At 39.6% G+C, this 20455-nt stretch overlaps 1 protein-coding gene across 1 annotated transcript; it reads right to left on the reverse strand.

Annotated features, from left to right (window-relative positions):
- Positions 1 to 306: 306 nt before the first annotated feature.
- LOC119793090 (ubiquitin-conjugating enzyme E2 H-like) lies at positions 307 to 20149 on the reverse strand. Its single transcript, XM_038300072.1, has 7 exons — positions 19832 to 20149; positions 7842 to 7918; positions 6553 to 6627; positions 6316 to 6355; positions 6157 to 6209; positions 2477 to 2605; positions 307 to 836 (listed from the first exon to the last, which is right to left on the reverse strand). Exons 1-7 carry the CDS (start codon positions 19882 to 19884, stop codon positions 712 to 714), a joined length of 552 nt encoding a protein of 183 aa, XP_038156000.1. The 5' UTR covers positions 19885 to 20149; the 3' UTR covers positions 307 to 711.
- Between the last annotated feature and the right edge of the window lie 306 nt (positions 20150 to 20455).

Genomic DNA, 20455 nt, shown 5'->3' on the forward strand with positions numbered 1-20455 from the left:
CGAATGCTTTCCTAAAACGGAGAGGGGGAGGAGAAGGTTGAGGATGTTGATAATTGGCCTTTTTCCTCGATCACTGCTGAGGATCACAGCACAGGGCACAGAAAGAAATTCATGCAAACTGCAATGTGGTTAGAATGTGTGCCATGTTTCTGCACCTTCCTGCAGTCCTGCAAAGACCATCTGCAGCCTGTACTCTGCAAACATGAGCAATCTGGCCTGCTGCCATTTTATCTTTTAATAAAACTGATTGTAATGATTGCAGCTCCTTGTTGGTGGTGGGGAAAAGAAAAACAATGTAAAAAAAGGTTCTCGTTTTTTTATTTCTTCAATCCTCAAACTCTGCCTTGAAGAGACGAAAAGGCGGCAACATAAAAAAATGTGGTAAAAATGCGTTGGTGAGCATCATCCTGTGTCGGTTTTACAATGCATAGCGAAAATCTGGGTTTGAGATCACCAAGAAGAGCTGAAGATCAAACAGCACCTCACTCTGATCTCTCTGAATGAAGACGAAGAGGAAGAGCACGGAGATGATGGTGAGGAGTTTGGTTTTTGTTTTGTTTTTTCCATACTGCAAAACCTTGTGTGGCAATAAAAATCCTTGTGTTACCGTAAAAAAATGTGTCCTGTTTGTTTAAATACGAATATAGTACTGAGTTTCTGCTCTTTAGGAAATGATAGTCTGTTGAAAGATGAAGGACGCCTTCGCCTTCACTACAACTCCATATCCTGAGCCTCGTCCTCAGAAAAGTCTGACATGGAGCTCTCGGAGGACGAGTCCCCTCCGCCCTCCTCCTGCTCCTTTAGAGCCTCCTCTGTGGCGTATTTCTGGATGTATTCTGAAAGAGACAGACGGATTAATTAGTGCATGCGTGCGACTATTAAAAATCACAGGACAACATTACGCGCTTCTTGTGACTCATGCGACTCAATCAGATACTCTGCTTCGTAAAAATATTCAGACTTCTGAAACTTCTTCACATTCTCTCATATTATAGTCAAAAAAACAGGATTGCTTCACAGGTTATTGTACAATCGAGTGGGTATTTAGGGAAGCGTTTGATTTTAATTTAAAGCTTTATACCAACCAAATGTAGAATATAAATGAAATGGAAGGAAAATTATATATTTCAGTGGTGGGACTCGGTTCATATTTTTAACCGAGATACTTTTAGGGTCTGTGATTAATTGACGGCATTTCAATCCAAAACCAAACATCAACAAAATAAAAAATCCTTTCAAAAACTCTATTGACTTCTAAATGATCCAATAAACTAACAGAGGACCACAGCAGCTCGAAATGGAACTGGTTTCAAAGCCAAATGCAACAGCTGCAGTGTGGCAGTATTTCGGACTCAAACCAAATGACCGAAGTGATTTGGTTTTATCTTGAGTTTAGTTTTTATTCAAGTGTATTTTTAGTTAACAGAGACTGAGAGTTCAGTTTTATTTCTCGTTTTATTTTGTTAACCAGTTCAAGTGTTAAGTGTTCTGTTGAAAATAAAGTGTGTTTATCTTTGGAAGGAAATCGCATGCATTATTACGTCATTTCCATTAAATCAGTGTAGAAAAGGTCTTCAAACAATATTATCGTTTATCGCAATAATTTTTGAGACAATTAATCATTCAGCAAAATGTGTTATCGTGACAGGCCTAGCAATGAAACGAAAGAATAAATCTGTATCTGAAGAGTCTACCTGGCAGCGTCTGGTAGAAATTCAGTTTTAATAAATTCCTGTAAGCCACGGTGCTAACGCCACATGCCATAAACACGTCTAGTGTATCTCCCCTTTAATGACGAGTCAGGTTAATCAGGAAGTTTCTGTGAACATCAATGGTTGAGTCTTTTCATCAATTTTCACTTGCTTATAACATCTGATTTAACATGATGTAACCGAACAGTTACTTTCCCTTTCTCACTTTCAGTCAGAAAGTTAGTCTTCCACCACAGAAATTGTCTACAGGACAAAAAGTTCAGTTTTTAATTCATCTGCATCAATCAACAGATTCCCCAACCTGAGCAGTGGATCTCTTCAACTCCTCCATGGTTACCATGGGGATTAATGCTCTACTAGCCTGACCCTGACCCGTCAGTTAGGCTGGACGGTGATGTCTCGCTAGCTTTCCACTTGTGTCATACCCTTTCCATTCTGTGATTATGGGTTGAATATTGTTTTATGAAGTGCACAAAGCTCAGGATATTGTTTTATAAACCGACTATATTCTGTGGTCCTCATGGTGTTGTTGGTTCCATAATGTAATCTAATAAATCACTAAGGTCTCCTCAGAACAGCTATACCAAATGAAACCCTATTGATAATCATAATTAAGCACAACTTTGTCTACCAAGTAAACTCCTGTAAAAAACATTTAAGATCGTCTTTTAACCTTACATTAAAAAAAAGGAATAGAATGGAATAGAAAACACACCTGTAAGGCACCGACAATGAAATTGAAGATACATTCAGGTGTTTACTACCTTTAATCTTGTGTTTGTAGTCCTCTGGCCGGTGCAGGTACATGGCGGCGGCATCCCCATTCAGAGGATCGATGGGGTTGGGGTAGGCGAGCAGCTGAGGGAGGAAGGACTCAAAGATGTTGGTGAGGTCTGGCAAATGAAAGGAGAAACATGTGAGTGCAGTATCAACATTAGCCACAAGGTGTTGCTAGTTTATACCCATTTTTTTTTAATGAAACATAGGAAAATCATAAGTGATGTCGGTCTCCAAATCCATACATTCATTATCTTTTTCTATTTAACTTATATCAAGATGGCTCACTAAAAGGAATCTCTACAGGCTTCATAGAAAGATTCATTTTTTTGTTTTTCCCTCGATTAGTACATTTCAGGAAAATGTGGACATTTAGTTTAGGTTTTTCTGTCTATTGTGCCTTACAACCTGAGAACCTATGAGAACAAGCTGTAGATAGGAAGTTAACATGAGACAAAGGTTTTGCTGCACCTTTTTCTATAGCAAAAAGGAGTTTCCTCACCGAAAGGAAAGGAAACCAACCTGAAAGAACATTCACATATTCCGAGTTTCATTGGTGTTGTCAGTTTTAAAAAGAGGTCTGAATGCAGCAGCGCCTCAGGAAGTACTGCTAACTCCAAAATGTTACCTTTCCATGAGGACTCTAAAAGACTTTATGTTGTCATTTGCATAGTTTATTTGCATAAAACCTAAAATCTTAATCAGCAATACTTCGCTTATCAAAGGTTATGCAGTTAGTGGACAGAAATCTAAAGCAGCTTGGTTGATTCATAAACTCCAATTCCTGGCTTTGCTGTTAAAAATAATCATATGCAGTCATGGGGGAAAAAAAATATTAGACTATCTTTGTCATCAAAAACAACAGCTATACAATTAACCACCAACTGTGTGTATAAAGTGACTAAAACAGACTCGATGTCTAAAAGTTGTTTTTAGCAGTTTGATGCCACAGCTTTTTGTGGCCTAAACAGGTTTTGGCTATCAACAAAAACATGGATAATAGTTCGATATCAGCTCTTAAATGGGCCCGTCACGATAATGAATGCTGCTGGATGACAACTTGTCTCAGATATTATTGCAATAAATTATAATATTATCATTCAGTGTTCCACACTGCTGCTTTCCCCCCTCGGATTTAAAACCAATTCCAGCTCCGTTTTTCTTAATTCCAACTAGCCTTCTCTGGCTTGCTACTCTTCACGATGCTCTGATGCTGAACAAACGATGAGGGGAGCTGTGAGTGGAGACTGACGTACATGAGTGAAACTTTTAATCATCTAGACTCTTTAATAGAAGCAGAGATAAAACAAGAGTCCAAACAGAAATTATTGATCTCATTTGAATTTATAATGTTAATCATTTTTATCATGTGATTTACTGTTTTTTGTTGTTTTTTTCAGTGACAGACGTACTCTTAAATTAAATTCTTATCAACAGTTTTTTGTTATATTTGTCCAAAATAACTGTGTTCTGTGGTGCTTGACAGTTTTTATAAAAGCTTCCAGTGTCTCTGTTGTCCTTGGATGAAAAAACAAAAAAAGCTCAGCGCTGCTTCATTCAAAAATTCAACAAACTAATTTAAGCAAACAAAATTAATGAAACTTTTATCTATTTTTTTAAACATAATAATGATGCCAGCTTCTGTTATAAGAACATAAAACCCATGGTCCTTTTCCTCCTTAGTTAAACAAGTCATCTCTCAGGCTTATAGCTGAGGTTTTTTTTTTAACCAGCTAAATGTAGATTGGCCGGCCTGTTCTTTGCATATCTGACCTACAGTTTCCAGCACATCCTATACTTTCCCTTAATCTGTGTTTGAGTTATAAACAGCAGCCATATATTTCCTCAATGCATGGCTTTTGAGGATGTTTGTTTCACCAGTTCACCTCCACCCATTTCAGATATCAGCACTGCTCTCAGCTCTAAGCTTTGTTTTATCAAGTCTCCATCTTATTGTCAAATAATTGAATTAAAAAACATATTTTTCAACAGCAGATTCAGATTAGCATTTTAAATAAGGTACGTTTTTAAATCCCTTTTTCTAAAAGATAATCACAGTTTGAGAACCCTCAGGGAAATCTGGAGCGTCAATCACAGCGTTAACACATTCATCTGTAAGCATCTCACTATGTGCATCAAGAGATACAGTGACCATTCTAGTGAACATTAAATTAAAAATAAGGTATAAGCATAGCAAGCTCCCATTTAGGTCCTTCGCACATCTGCATTTCTTGGCTAAAATGTCTTGAAGGCAGCTGGGGGAGCACACACCTGTCTGAGTCACGCTTAAGGCAGTGGCGGAGCCAGAAAGGTTACACAGGGGTGCCCAGGAAGGGACCCATGGGGGGCCCAAATCAGATAGGCACCATGAAAAGTCCAGGGTCAATGTAAACCGTAAATGGAAAAGAAACGAGAAAACATCCATATTTTCCTTATAAACTCACCAATAACAGACTAGATTTCTCTAAAGCACTTACTATGACATATACAAACTTATGTACACATCCATGTTGTCTAAATTAAAGGTATAGAGCACGATAGGGAGGCATCTGACTCATTGGTTTTCCCACATGCCTTTGCCACAGCATACTTTGAAAATGACTAAGGCGCAATAAGCAAGGCAAGGCAAGGCAGGGCAAATTTATTTGTATAGCACAATTCAGTACAAAAACAAAGCAAAGTGTTTTACAAGCTAATCCACTATACAATTAATCAGTTAAGATTTTCCGAAATATTGACATATGCGTTCATGGGTTAGGTTGCTATTTACCTCTAATTAGATATGGAAACATATATTACTCAAATGATACACATACCTTCTCCCCATAAAACCCCCAAACTAGTTATCTTAATGTGAGCATAGTCATGAGAAAATTTAACTAATGTATTTTTATTGTCATTTTATAGTTAATATATTAAAAATTAGAAAGCCAAATCAGTCAGGACATTCTAATTATAAGTATCGCTGTTAGTTCCAGAGGTGGTGAAACAAGCATTTAGGCCAAAGGTTAATAAAATTCAGGGGTTTTATAATGACTGTTTTCTAAAACTGAAAGGTTTCACAGTAGAATATTATCCAGATTAACTTAGCTAAACGACCTGATTCCACTGTAACAGGAGTTTGGAAACTGCAGCTTGCAAATTAGATTAATCTAAAAATACTCAAACAACTTTGTTTTCTCCACATTCTTTCTTAAATGTATCGGACCTCCTCCCAGGGGTCTAATAGGAAGTACACTGTGTGGATAAACAGATGTTAAAAGTGTTCAAATCTCACTTATAAGGTGACTTTTTTTTTTTTATCATCATCTAAAAATCTTTATGCTACTTAATATTTTCCTTCATTTGGTTTCTCATGCCATTTTATGCCGAAGTATAGGTTTACCCAAAGTAACTCTTAGACATCTCGCTGGTTGATTGACACAAAGGGACAAAATGAGCAGCAACATAAACCCAAACATGTCTTCTCCACATGTTCAAGACTTTCTCATCTATCAGCCCTGAATGCTTGACCTGAATACTAGCAGCAGTTATCGCTAACGCAGTGTAAGCTGATTAAACAGAGACACTGTGCTGAGCTCTACTTCAGAGGTCTAGTTTGAGCTGTTGGCTCTGTCTGTGTGGGTTTTCTTTGGTTTGAATGTTAGCGGACGTCACTGTGACCTACCATAAAGAGCCGTCCATGTCTGGTTGATGACATCTAAACACACTGTTCCTGATCTGAGAAACAGACACAAAAACATCTTCAGGAAGCAGGAAAACTATGTTTTATGCTCAGATAACTTTTTTTTTCATGCCAACTCCCGAAGCAATGAGTTTAACTTACGCTTCATCAATGTTGGGGTGAAAGATTTTGTTCATGAAACCTGAAACAAAAAAAAAAGGATTTTAAAAATTACTATCATAGACATCAGATTCAAACCAGCTCTTATTTCTCCTCTCATTTTGGTTCCAGATCTTTCTGTGACACCAAGTTATCATGATTAACAAGGAAGATAATATTAAAGGACGTATAACGGTCAATCCGTTATAATGTTATCTATAAGAATGTATATATCTATACCTATTGATGGGGATTTAAAAGGGTATTTATCTGGTAGATCCACCCGAACCTTCCATACGCCTCCTTCATACGGCGCTAAAAGATAGGAGCAGATAAGAAGCCATATCATTAGGAAAGTACCATATTAAAAAAATACACACCCCTTTGACTTTTTTTTCCCACATTTTGTTACCTTCCAACCAGAACCTCTTTATTTTAAGATGTGGGATTGTGGTGTTTTGTGTGATCAACCAAAACAAATGAGTGTGTAATTATGAAGAAGAAGGAAAGTGACACATGACCGACCCGACGGGGAGGGAGAGAAGCTGAGAGGTCCCTTCTACATCTAGAGGAGCTGCAGAGGCCTAAAGCTCTGCTAAACAACTATTAATCCAAAGCTCCATAAGTACTCTAGACACATGAGGCCACTTATGAACTTTTTGGCTTATGCAAAAATCTGAAAAACAAATAAACAAAAAAACGACCCCCATACATCAGCCTGGCCACACCGGTATCTGGTGTTGGCAGTGGCATACTGTGAAGAGACAGATGCTGGACAGCATATTTTGTGCCGGGCCGTTATTTGGAGAAAAAAAATCTCCCCGTTAAGCTAAAAATCAGGAAGATTTGCTCATTTTTTCAATGTGCATACCGGCTCTTTCACTGACTTGGTCTCAAGAGCATTTCAGAACAAAGGCTGATTAAGCTGAAACTCTTAGTTACAATGGAATTATGGCGATTAATTGACTTTTAACGAGAAAAATGGCAGCAGAAACTGCATCTTTAAACATATTTACTTCGATATTTGCACATCTACATGAGAGGGCCGCTGTGAAAACATGAACCCTGTGTTTTTAAAAATGTCATTGGCTACCTGAGGCAGGTCAACATACTCCTGCCCGACAGCAGAGAGCAAGCTTAAAAAAAATTAAAGAAAAAAAGAAAAATTGCCCCTCGCTACACTCATAAAAATCCTGGTTAGAATCCCGGTAACCATAGATGGAGCCGAATACCCAACAATCGGAGAAAAACTAAACTATTTTATATATAAGTTGCCAAAGACTTAAACACAACGCTAATCATGCAGTCAGAGAGTTTTCATGGGTAAGAACGTTCTAGTCAATATCCAGAGCTTTTTTGTATCGGTTGATCACCAAAAATACAATGATTGGCATTTTTAAGGTTACAAAGTGGGAAAAGCATCAAGGAGGTGTGAATATTTTTTTTGCAGACAGTAAACAGTTCTGTGATTCCAAGCCAATGTATCCCATAAAACATTGTGGAAAAAAACTGAAGACAAAGGCTCTTACTTCCAGGTGGCCCATGGAATTTGACCACAAACTCATTCAGTCCACTCAGGATTGTGACCTCATGTTTACTCTCAATGCTGATGTCTGGTTAAAGAAAAAAACACCTCTCCAACATCCCATCAATTATAAAAACATTTTTAAAAAACGAAAAAAGGGGCTCCTTAAATCTGTTTTAAAACCATTTTGAACATGAATGAGAAGGGGTCAAAGGCTAGATTGATACCATGAGCAACAATAACGAGATTAAAACGTCTGAACCTTCATCAGATAAACTCCATCTGCAAATATTTACCTCTATACTTGTGCTGTCCTCATCACATGTACTCGATATGACTTGACAGTCAGTTAAACGCCTCCTTAACATCAAGACTCTGAAGACAGATGACTCCTTGTCCACAGGTTTATTGAAGTCGTAAGGAAGGTGAAACAACGATGCTACCAAAGGCATAAGAAGTTTGCAGATGTTGCTGGATAAACTTGACAACAAAATTTAATTCTGTAGCATGTGCATTTTACTTCCTGATTACCTCATTCTACATCCTATGTGACAACTTCCTGTTACCAGGCTTCAGTGTTTCTTAAAGTGACAGCACCACCTCACTGATACTTAAAGATTACCTTAATAACAAATGAAAAAATGAACATAAAATTTGCTCATAACAATACACTCCCCGCCTGGCGTAGATATACGTCACTAAACAGAAAAACAACCTAAATAACTAATCCCTGCTTGGGAGGAGAACCACTATCTCTGTAATAGGTCTGAGATAGATTGCAGGCCTTCCTGCTTTCACAGTCTTCACTTCAACGTGTCGCACTTTTCCATCTTGACCAGGGAAGGTCTTTGTTATCAGTCCAGTAGGCCATTCATTCCTCGCCACCTCGCTGCACTTTAACAGAACAACACTCCCTTCTGTGATGTTAGGTTGCATTGATTGCCATTTCTGACGGGGTTGCAGCATGGGCAGGTATTGTTTCCTCCATCTGTCCCAGAAGGTATTGGATAAGTGTTGCACCTGTCGCCACTGAGACTTATAAAGGTCAGAAGCTCCAAACTCGCCCCCTGGAGCCTTAACAACATTCACCTTTTGAGTGAGGAGAGTTGCAGGTGTGAGCATGTAGAAGTCGTCAGGATCATCTGTTACTGGCAAGAGTGGCCTAGAATTGATGATAGCGGCTACTTCTGCCATGAAGGTAACCAAGACCTCATGGGTAAGCTTGTTTTTTAGCTGAAGGAACATGGAGTCGAGAATTCTCCTTGCCAGACCGATCATTCTCTCCCATGCACCACCATGGTGAGAAGCATGCGGAGGATTAAAAGTCCAAGTGACTCCCTGGTTCAACAGGTAAGTCTTGACTGCAGAGTCATCAATGTTGGATGGTATTCTCAATTCTTTACAGGCTCCTACAAAATTGGTGCCACGATCTGATCGTATGTGTTTGACTGGTCCTCGCACAGCAAGAAAGCGTCTGAATGCATTGATGAAGCTTGATGTGTCGAGGGACTCAATGACTTCAATGTGAACAGCTCTTACACTCATACATGTAAACATTGCAGCCCACCGTTTACTGTACAACAGGCCCCCTCTAGCACGACGTGAACTGATGTGCCATGGGCCAAAGACATCCAGACCCACATTAGTAAATGGGGGATCTGTGGTAAGACGATCTGCCGGTAGATTGGCCATCTTCTGAACACTGAGTGGCGCCCTGAGCCTTTTACATGTTACACATTGGTTAAGGATACTGCTCACCCTCCTTTTGCATCCGACTATCCAAAAGCCTGAAGTGTGAACAGCTCCCTCTGTAAAATGACGGCCCTGATGGTGAACTTTTTCATGGCAATGTCTGATTATTAGAGCTGCAACATGATGCTGTCCAGGGATGATCACTGGATTCTTTTCAGTCCGATTAAGGCTAGAATGGTGGAGACGTCCTCCAACTCTCAGGAGCCCATGTTCATCGATAAATGGGTCTAGTCTGTGGAGAGGGCTGGATTTAGGAATCTTTTTTTCCTTCTGAATTAACTTAATCTCTTCCATGTAGGTTTCCTCCTGCACTGTTCGTGTGATGATATTCGAAACACGATCTATCTCCCCCACAGTTATCCTTGCTGTGCAATAGTGCCAGCCTTTACAAGACTGGTTTCTCGTCTGCACAATCTTGAACATGCAGACTATGTGCAATAGACGTGCTATGGCCCGAGTGAGAGACTTCCATGAAGAGAACTTGGCAAAACGATGAGAGCCAAGAGTTGTGGTGGAAGCTGTGGTGAGTAAGGTGGACACTACAGGTCTTACATCTGGATCTGAGATTGGATCAACAAGGTCAAAAATGTCCTTACAGCTCCTTGATTCTGGGCTGGACAGAAATCTTGGTCCACTTAACCAGTTTGTGTCCTTAAGGTGACTTGCAGCAACAGAACGCGTAGCGTGATCTGCAGGATTTTGGTCTGTCGGCACATAGTGCCACTGGTTTGGAAGAGAGGATTTTCGGATGCGTAGCACCCGGTTGTTGACAAAGACATAAAAACGTCTGCTCTCATTGTGGATGTAGCCCAAGACCACTTTGCTGTCTGAATAGTAGTGCAAGGCATTGAGCTGGAGATCCAGTTCTGCTGAGAGTAGGTCTGCTAGCTCTACAGCAAGAACTGCAGCACAAAGTTCTAATCTTGGCATGGTCATGTCAGGACGAGGGGCAAGCTTGGCTTTGCCCATTACAAATCCAACATAGCATTTGCTGAATGCATCAATGACTCTCAGATATGCAACTGCAGCAATAGCCTTTGTTGATGCATCACAGAAGATATGCAGTTCTCTTCTGGAAGCAGCTGAAGGGGATGTTTCTGTATACAATCTGGGAACAGAAAAGCCAGACAGTCCGGATAAGGAGGCTCTCCATGACACCCAAATCTTCTCCATATTTTCTGGTAAAGGTGCATCCCAATCTCCTTTTTCAGTTGTGAGCTCTCTCAGGATAGCCTTTCCTTGGATGGTCACTGGTGCTACAAACCCAAGAGGGTCATAAAGGCTGTTGACGGTGGATAAAACACCCCTCCGGGTGTAGGGTTTAACCTCTTTAGACACACTGAACACGAAGCAGTCTGTTTGGAGGTTCCAGTCGAGCCCGAGACTGCGCTGCACTGGCAGTGTGTCATCATCAAGGTCGAGATCTTTGAGGCTGTTTGCATGATCAGTGGATGGGAATGCTTCCATGACTTCCTTTCTATTTGAGGCAATCTTATGTAGCCTAAGATTTGACTTAGAAAGAACATCTTGAGTCCTTTTCAACAAATTTACCGCTGCTTCAACTGTAGGCAGGGATTTAAGACCATCATCTACGTAGAAATCACGTGTGACAAAGTTCTTGACATCTGCATCAACTTGGAACTTTTGGTCTTGTACAGACTGATGGAGGCCATGAATAGCCACTGCTGGTGAGGGTCTATTTCCGAAGACATGGACATTCATACGGTAGTCTATAATGGTCTTACCGGGATCATTGTCCTGAAACCACAGGAAACGTAAGAAGTTTCTGTCTTCTTCCCTCACATAAAAGCAATAGAACATTTGTTCTATATCTGCTGTGAAAGCCACTGCTTCTTTTCGAAAGCGCAGTAGTACACCCAAAAGTGAGTTGTTCAGGTCCGGCCCGGTTAGCAGCACATCGTTGAGTGCAACACCTTCATACTGAGCACTAGAGTCAAATACAACTCGAATTTGGTTGGGCTTCTTTGGATGGTACACACCAAATATGGGCAAGTACCACTGCTCTTCATCTGCTGTCACTGGAGGAGCTATTTCTGCATGGCCTTTTACAAACATCTTCTTCATGAAGCTTAGAAAATGTTCTCGCATTTCTGGCTTCCTTCTGAAGCTTTGTTTGAGTGAGATGAGGCGTTTTAATGCTTGGGGCTTGTTATTGGGAAGCCTCTGACGTGGGTGTTTAAAGGGTAACGGTGCAACCCAGCTATTGTTTGCATCTTTGTGTAGACCCTCATTCATTATTTTCATAAAAAGGGCATCCTGAATTGAAGGAGCCAACTGGTTGTCCTCTTTAGTCTGCCTAAACACAGCACATCCAAGATGATCAGCACAACACTCTGGGTCCATCTCAGAAAAGAGTGAAGGATGGGTTGGGATGTACTCACTGCTGTATTTCTCTTTGATGCAGAACACATTGGGGCAAGGTTCAAAGAGGGTAGGGCGTGTCGTTTCTGTGGTTTTGGTGTAAAAGGTGTTGATTGTTTGAGGCATGTGATTGCTGCCTAAGCATACATTCCCAATGATAACCCACCCAAGGTCAAGTTTCTGAGCATATGGCAGATCATGTGGGCCATTCAGCTGTTTACGTACCTTATGAACTCTGATAAGGTCTCGACCAAGCAGCAGCATAATCTGGGCTTGTGGGTCAATATTAGGGATCAGATGAGCCAATGATTTCAAGTGCTGATGGTGACGGGCCACCTCTGGGGTTGGGATTTCGTCTCTGTTGTTAGGAATGTCATTACATTCTATAAGACTTGGCAATAGGATCCGGACATTTCCATCTAAAGATTCTATTTCATATCCACTAGCTCTTCTTCCAGCTGCTTCCCTAACTCCAGCACATGTTCTCAGTGTATAGGGAGCACTTGGACTTCGGTCATTGAACACATCAAAAAACTGAGATCGCACAAGTGACCTGTTGCTCTGTTCATCCAGAATCGCATACAGTTTCACAGCCTTGTCTCTGCAGCCAGCTGGATACACTTTTACAAGGCATATTTTTGAGCAGGATCGATTTGTCTGTTCTCCGCCACAGATTTCTGTACACTTCGAATTTACTTGAGGCTGACTTGTGGTTATTTCATCCTCCCCGCCATGCTGTGGTTGGGGGTCAACATAACTTCTGGGATCTGGATGAAGTGCTGTGTGATGCTCCTCGCTTTTGCACTCTGCACAGAGCAGTTTGACTCTGCAATTCCTTGCAATATGTGTGGATGACAAACAACACCTAAAACAAATGTTGTTCTCCCTTAGCAGTGCCATACGGTCGTTAATGGATTTCTCCTTAAATGCACGACATTTATAAAGAGGGTGAGGTTTTCTGTGTATGGGGCACATTTTGTCACATTCATTAGGTTTTAGTGTTGTGTCAGCATCTCTGTAACCTTGAGGAGAGATTTCAGTCTTGTGAACATAGACCTCCTTAAACTTGTTTGATTTTGGAGGTGCTCTATTTATCTGAGCTGTGTCTGTGTGAGAAACGAAGTTGAAACTTGGATCACTGGCAATCCTTGCTTCCTGACACACAAAGTCCACGAAGTAAGAGAAGGGAGGATATTGAACACATTTTTGTTGTTTGTAGGATGCTCCAACCGTCGCCCATCTCTCCTGTAGACGATAAGGTAGCTTTAGCACTATTGGGTTCACGCCCCTGGCTGTGTCAAGGAAAGACAGTCCAGGTAAGTCTCCCTCAGATTTAGCTGACAGGAGCTCCATTAAAAGATCACCTAACTTTGTCAACTTGGAGTAATCTCTGTTAGTTATTTTTGGGAAGTCTTCAATGCGTTTGAACAGAGCATCTTCAATAGCTTCTGCTGATCCATACTTTTCATCAAGTCTGTTCCATATCATATTTAGCCCTGCTTGTGGATGGTTTATATGTATTGCTCTAATCTGTTCCACATGCTGTACTGATTCTCTCCCAAGCCACTTCAACAGGAGATCCATTTCTTCGCTTGGTGACAGGTCCAAACCCAATGTTGCTGACTTAAAAGAGCGTTTCCAGGCTCTGTAGTTCTGTGGTTTGTCATTAAATTGCAACAAACCTGTTGCCACAAGCTCACGACGAGCTAAATATCGAACAAAGTCATTCATGTTTGAGCTGCTGTTATTTGTATATGCAGGATGTGGATAAAAAGGATTAATGTTTGGAGCTCTGTAATATTGGGTATTAAGACCACTATCATGCCCCAACATAACATCTCCAGGTCGGTCACTTTTACTGAATGACGGGTTAGGTGGAGCAACCTGCGGACACTGAAATGCAGTTGGAAGAAAGGATGTTGCATCTGCCTTAAGCTGGGAAGATGAGATATTGAAGTCAGGCTTTGACTCTGCGGCTGGATCACTACCAGCACATGACTGTCTGTGAGTCTCCTGAATCTGATTTTGGTTGAGAACATATTGCTCAGTACGCGCTGGGGTGTCCAATGGAGCAAAATCCACGCTTAATTTAGAGCTCTGTTTGTCAGAATTCAAATCAACAGCAGCTTCAAGGGCTTCTGCCTCAGCAATAGCTGCAGCTGTCTCTTTCTCATAATTAAGTTTTGTTATAGATGCCTCCAATTTAGCTTTCTCTAGCTTCAGAGCCACCTCTTTTTCAACAAAGGCGAGGCGTGCCTTTGCGGCTTCAGCCTTTGCTCTGGCCTTTGCTGCAGCCGACCCAGTGGATGAGGCTGACGATTGTACTGAAGAGCATGAGGCATGTGAGCGTGTCTTCAAAGACGATGTCCCCTCTGCCATTTATACTGATTGTATGTTGAGTTTTCACTTTAGTTTTTAGCTTACACTGCGTTTTCTTGCCTGAATGAGAGCCGTTGTTTCACTGTGCTGTCCTCATCACATGTACTCGATATGACTTGACAGTCAGTTAAACGCCTCCTTAACATCAAGACTCTGAAGACAGATGACTCCTTGTCCACAGGTTTATTGAAGTCGTAAGGAAGGTGAAACAACGATGCTACCAAAGGCATAAGAAGTTTGCAGATGTTGCTGGATAAACTTGACAACAAAATTTAATTCTGTAGCATGTGCATTTTACTTCCTGATTACCTCATTCTACATCCTATGTGACAACTTCCTGTTACCAGGCTTCAGTGTTTCTTAAAGTGACAGCACCACCTCACTGATACTTAAAGATTACCTTAATAACAAATGAAAAAATGAACATAAAATTTGCTCATAACAATACAATACTATTATCTCATGGGGTGAGCGGTAGAACTTTAAACCAAATTTTAAAATCTACTGCTAAAAGAAAGATGCAATCATGAGTCATTTTACTCAAAGAAAACATTGAACCTTCTGGCTGGTTAATAGTCACAGGATGTGGTGATAGCAAGAAGCATGAGTGAGTCAGCTGTCTAACAACAACAACACAGAAAGGTTGGGTGTATTTCATCTTAGGTTTGACACTAAAGTAAGCCTTACGCCTTCTCTCATCACGCTGTCAGGAAACATTTAGTCACTTATATATGAACAGCAACAACGCTCGCATTGTAGCTACGGAAAATAACCTGCTAGACTTCATCTACCCATAAAAACAAAAAGGGCAGAGGTACAGAGACTTTAGACCCTCAGAAAAAGGCAGCAAACCACAGACAGGAAGACTCTAAATGTGATCTCAGGCAAAGGATCCTATAAATAAAACCTGTTAGAGATGTACAACTTGTACTCTTCCACCCCTGAGGGTTCCCCATAGAAACTCCAGCAAAGCTCTTTCAGCCTGAAACACAACAGGGAACTTGTTTGGTTGAAAGCTTACAATGCACTGTAATTTAGTAGGAAAATTACTTTTACACTAAAATTTATAACCATTTTCTGTGACAAGTCAGTTGTAATTGTAAAAATTCCTGCTTAATTACACACCCTTAAACTAAGGAGGTTTTTACTTCTATTTTGTTATCATTCCTTTTAGGTAAACACACAAAAGAGGGCACTTTTTTTTATTCATTGCCCATTTTACACAAATAACATGTGATATGAATTCAATCCCTTTTCAAACCCTTTTTGTTTTGGCAAGACGAACTGTCAAAGAACTATTTGTCCCTTTAAGACAACAAATCTTCTGCAACTGCCTGAAGATTTGACTCTTCTTTGAGTTTGACTGTGCTCATGCTAGCCTGCTTTACAGCTAACAGCTTAAAGGTTAAAAGAAACACGATAACTTAATAATATGTTCTCAATCAGTGGAAATAAAAAATAGTTGAAATATAGACTCCCTTGAAATATTAGATTTAATCAAATATGTTGACTGTTACATTATTTTGGTCTCCATTCTGCCTTTTTGTTTGTTTTGGTCACCGTTCAGTGATGGAAAAAAATAGTCCTTCAGCTCATTATTGTTTTAAATTTTTTAGGGAGTGATTATCATAATTTTTACTGCATCTCAAAGTTTTAATTGTCCTATTAAGAAAAATGATTTTCTTTTAATTTCTCCCATTAAGCCTTATTAATGCCCTTATAAACAAAAAAAGGCCTTGCCTGGAGGATGATGTCTAATGGAAGCAAAGTTTGCAGAAAAACACAGGTGATCCTCTCTGTTTATGCTGTAAATACCCTCTAAGGTTCTTTATGACCACCGACTTTCAATATAACTAACCAAAGAAGAGAATCGTACAGGCACTTGTTAAATAATTTAAAAAAATATATATATATATATATTTTTTTTTTCAGAGCATGCAGCACTGCAAACAGCAGTTTTTTAGGTCCAAAGAGAAGAGGTACAACATTTGTCCAATCAACATACATACCTAAATATTTTTATGATATTTAATCAACTTAAAACAAAGAAAAACTATGTAGAAATAAAAAAAAAAGTTAAATTGTCATTTTTTATGCATTTAAAGATTGGGGGGGAATAAATCACTTATGTTAGTATTTAACCAACAGATATATTGTAGAAAATCCTCTAAAATATATCTAAGAAGGTACAAATTGTTCCTAAATAGGGTAAAAATCAACAGATCACTATTAAGAATTGAAGATGCCATAACTCCTTGCAAATATTGCTTTGACAATATAAGTTGCAATAAATTCACATTCCTTACTCCTGCCTTCCTCACATGTGCATCCAGCAGTCTAAACCCTTTAGCTTCAAGCCTTAATGGTGTCAAGGTCATGGAGAATTTTAATCAGCCATTGATAGAATGATTGCGTCAACGATCTGTCTTAGATATATAGTAAGCCACTCAGGCTACGTTCCCACTGCAGGCCTTGATGCTCAATTAGGATTTTTTTGTGAAATCCGTTTTTTTTTTGCGTTGCTGTTCACATTTCCAAATATATGCGACTTGTATGTGATCTCCTGTGTCATACAACACAAGTGTCCCGCATGCGCAGCAGAGGACGCAATGACGTCACAGGCCAGCTTGCACTGTGTTTACGGAAGTAAACATAAATGTGTCTTCATCTAGCGATCTTTCCCAACCATAAAAACACAATCTTTTCAAGATGATTAAACATTATACTGCTCTCCACAACATCGTCCCCCATGGTTGTTGTTTTTCTTAACGCTTCTTCATAGCAAGACCCAGAATAGTGACCTTTGTCAGGTATTAATAGCGTTTAGGTCGGATGAATGCGACCTGGCCGTTCAGATACGGGTTGCATTTGAGAAGATCAGATTCGTATTGGATTCAGGCAACATAGCCAAGTGGGCTGGGTCGCATTGGAAAAAATCGGATCCGTGTTGTTCAGACAGCCATGAAAAGATCAGATCCAGGTCGCATATATGGGCCAAAAAATCGGATTTGGATCACCTCAGGTTGCAGTGTGAATGTAGCACACTCTCAAAGGGGAAAAAGTCTGGAAGGAAGAGACCAAAACTGCATGAAAAGCATGAAAAGAGCCATTATTTATGTTAAAATGGGAAAGATGGCTGGAAATCACCGATCAGAAATATTTCAAAATAAAACATATTTCAACTACATAGTCTTTATTGCAAACCCTCTGTTCTTTTCATATTTTTCTTAGTTTTTCCTTGAGTTAAAAGAAAACAACTCACTGTTCCAGCCTTTAAACTTCTTTTTTTTTTACTTCTTTTTTATCTTGTCATGCTAACTCAGGGACTGGATATTCCAGCTTCAGCTTTTTGAATAAACCGGTTTTAACTAATTTAACTATTTTGTAAATTGAAGTAAAAACAACCTGTTAACCCGTTAATCCTGCAGGGTATGTGCAGTCTCCCCCCACCCCTCTGTCCCTACCATGGATGTTCCCAGCCCCCATCCCTGCATGATGCGCCCCTACAGCATGCTTGTTGTTCCCCATCAGCTGTGCGCTTAAGCCCCGCCCTCCACCGTGTTCCGGATGGTAACAGGCCGACCAATCAGAGCGCAGCATGAAGCTGCAGGACAAAAACAAAACAATTCAGCACACGCTTTCACTAAACCTTTACTGTAGGATAAAACTAACTTTAGCTGATTATTCAGGAAAACTGTTAACATGAAACGATATAATAGAAAGATTTTAGTCGATTAAAACCACGATAATAAGAACCAATAGAGAAGGCATAAAAAATACATTTATATTAAAAAGATATTAATGCTCCATCCTGCTTTATTACGCACAGTTTGGGCTTTTATTTTGGAAGATGTACTTTTATTTTTCATTTACTCAAAGTAAACACGTTAAAGAGCGCCATTGAATAATAATTTCTAACAAGATTTAATAAAAAGGCCTCATATGAATTTAATTACTCTTTGTTTTAGTCAGACAGATAGTCAAAGCAGTGATAATTTGATTCTATAAGACCATAAATCACCTGCAGCTGCCTGAAGGTTTGACTTTTCATCGAGTTTAATTGTTCTCTTCTCACTGTAGCCTGATTTATAGCTAACTGCTGCGGTGAAAACGTTAAAAAAAATGTGACTAAACAATAGTGTTTTCCCGAAGAAGTGGTTCTAAAAAGTAGATAATACATATTTCGTACTTTATAGCCTGTTGTCAGTGAGTGGGAATAAAAAATTGTTAGTTAAAATATTGACTTGGTTCCTTATAGAGCTGAGGCTAACAGTGTTTGAAGCTAACACAAACGATGAAGTTCGCATGAGATTGGTAGCATATGATTTAGCAGCACAATTAAGTGACTGTTCCAGTTGTCCACAGTGGGGAAATTCGGGTGTTTACAGCAGCAAAATGATTATAGAAAAAAATTGTCACACAAATGTCGACCTTAGAAAAGGTGTATAAGAATAACATAATATAATATCATAACATAATAGTTATGAGTTAAAAAATAAACAAATGTTATACTGTATTGTAAAGTGTTTTCACCATATAAATACTGTGCACCTGGAGAATAAATAACCAAAATACACATCACTTTAAATAAATGCTCTTAAAACAGATCAAACCAAGACAGAATTACTTTACATGATAAAAAAAAAAAATCATCTAAACAAAATTGATGTTTTTGGTTTGTTTTTTGCCATCAACCAAACCTAAAATGTAATCATACTGAAAAACCTGAACTTAAACTCTGGATGACTTGACCTGGAGCAGTCTTGCTAAGTTCAGTCCTAACGAGCTACAATCCTACAACTTTTAGATGCATTATTTATACAAAATACTCTACCCAAATGGCTAAATTGATTTATTTGCATGATCTGGCTTGTTCAAGAGATTGATTCATGTTTGAACTTAGAGAACTATAGCTCTCTATACATTATTTACAAAACAGCTTGTGATTTGTGCAACCAATGTTCTATAGGGAGAAATAAACAGGTTTATAGTTGACATATAAATGTTGTTTTAGAAACCATTTCCATTTTAGATGGGGAACTGTTTGAAAACCCACAGTTCTTAAACAGACCTGGGATAGAAATGTTTGCTATCAACAGGAATGCAGAATCAGAGGTACCAATCGGAGGCCAACTTCAAAGTTGTAGGCTAACAGAGTTAACTGCCATCGTTGTATTGCGACAGTTTCCGTTGCTAATTCACGATGGAAACAAACAGAACGACCACAGCTAATGTTATAATCATCAACATGGCACATTATGTCAAATAAAGCTCTATACAAACGGCGCACTCGCCTGCTGTGATAATTAGCTAAACGTTAGACACAAAACCTTGCCACGAACGGCAAAGTAAAACACTATAAAACAACACATAGCAGCCATCCGAGACAAAAATGGAAATAAGCAAAACATTAAAACAGCTGACAATCGTCACTAACAGACATGTTGGGTTCATTTGACCATATTCGGTTGAAAAGGATACAGTTTTACCACGTCGGTGTCCATTCGCCTCTTGCCTGGACTTGGAGACGACATTTTTTGTGTACCTCAAAGAAGAGATCTAAAAATACTACTGCGGATCTGAGACTACCTTAACCTTTCAGCTTGACAGCACCTACAAGGCCACCGGACTGTTAGCAGCAGCCTGCCTGCAGTGTCCATAAACAGGATCCTAAATGCAACATCCCCTACTTTTTCCCTTTTCTTCCTCTTTGACCAGCTCTACCTAGTTGGGTCCTGTCCTGAACACTCTGCCAGCGACATCAACCTCCAGCCAGCAGCCAAACAGAGCAGAGGAGGAGCTCACACACAGAAATACACTCACAGATCGCACACACGCTTTTAGTAAACTGCTTATAACCCACAGAAGCCACCATCCAGCCTCCTTTTCTGCACTGACTGGGATCAAACTGCGTAAAAGTTACATTTAGTTTGTTTGTTGAAAAGTGGGTCAGGCTGACGCTCAAACACAAAGTGCGTGCTGTTCTATCAGATCTAGATCTTTGCTCTATGCTCACTGTGAATAAGCACATTAGGCACAAGTTGTGTCACGTGAACAGCATGGATCATAAACATGATGAAATGGTGAATATTTAGGCATTTACAG

Source organism: Cyprinodon tularosa, unplaced genomic scaffold (assembly GCF_016077235.1).
Source record: "Cyprinodon tularosa strain WSP-4 unplaced genomic scaffold, ASM1607723v1 ctg44, whole genome shotgun sequence".
Taxonomy (NCBI): domain Eukaryota; kingdom Metazoa; phylum Chordata; class Actinopteri; order Cyprinodontiformes; family Cyprinodontidae; genus Cyprinodon; species Cyprinodon tularosa.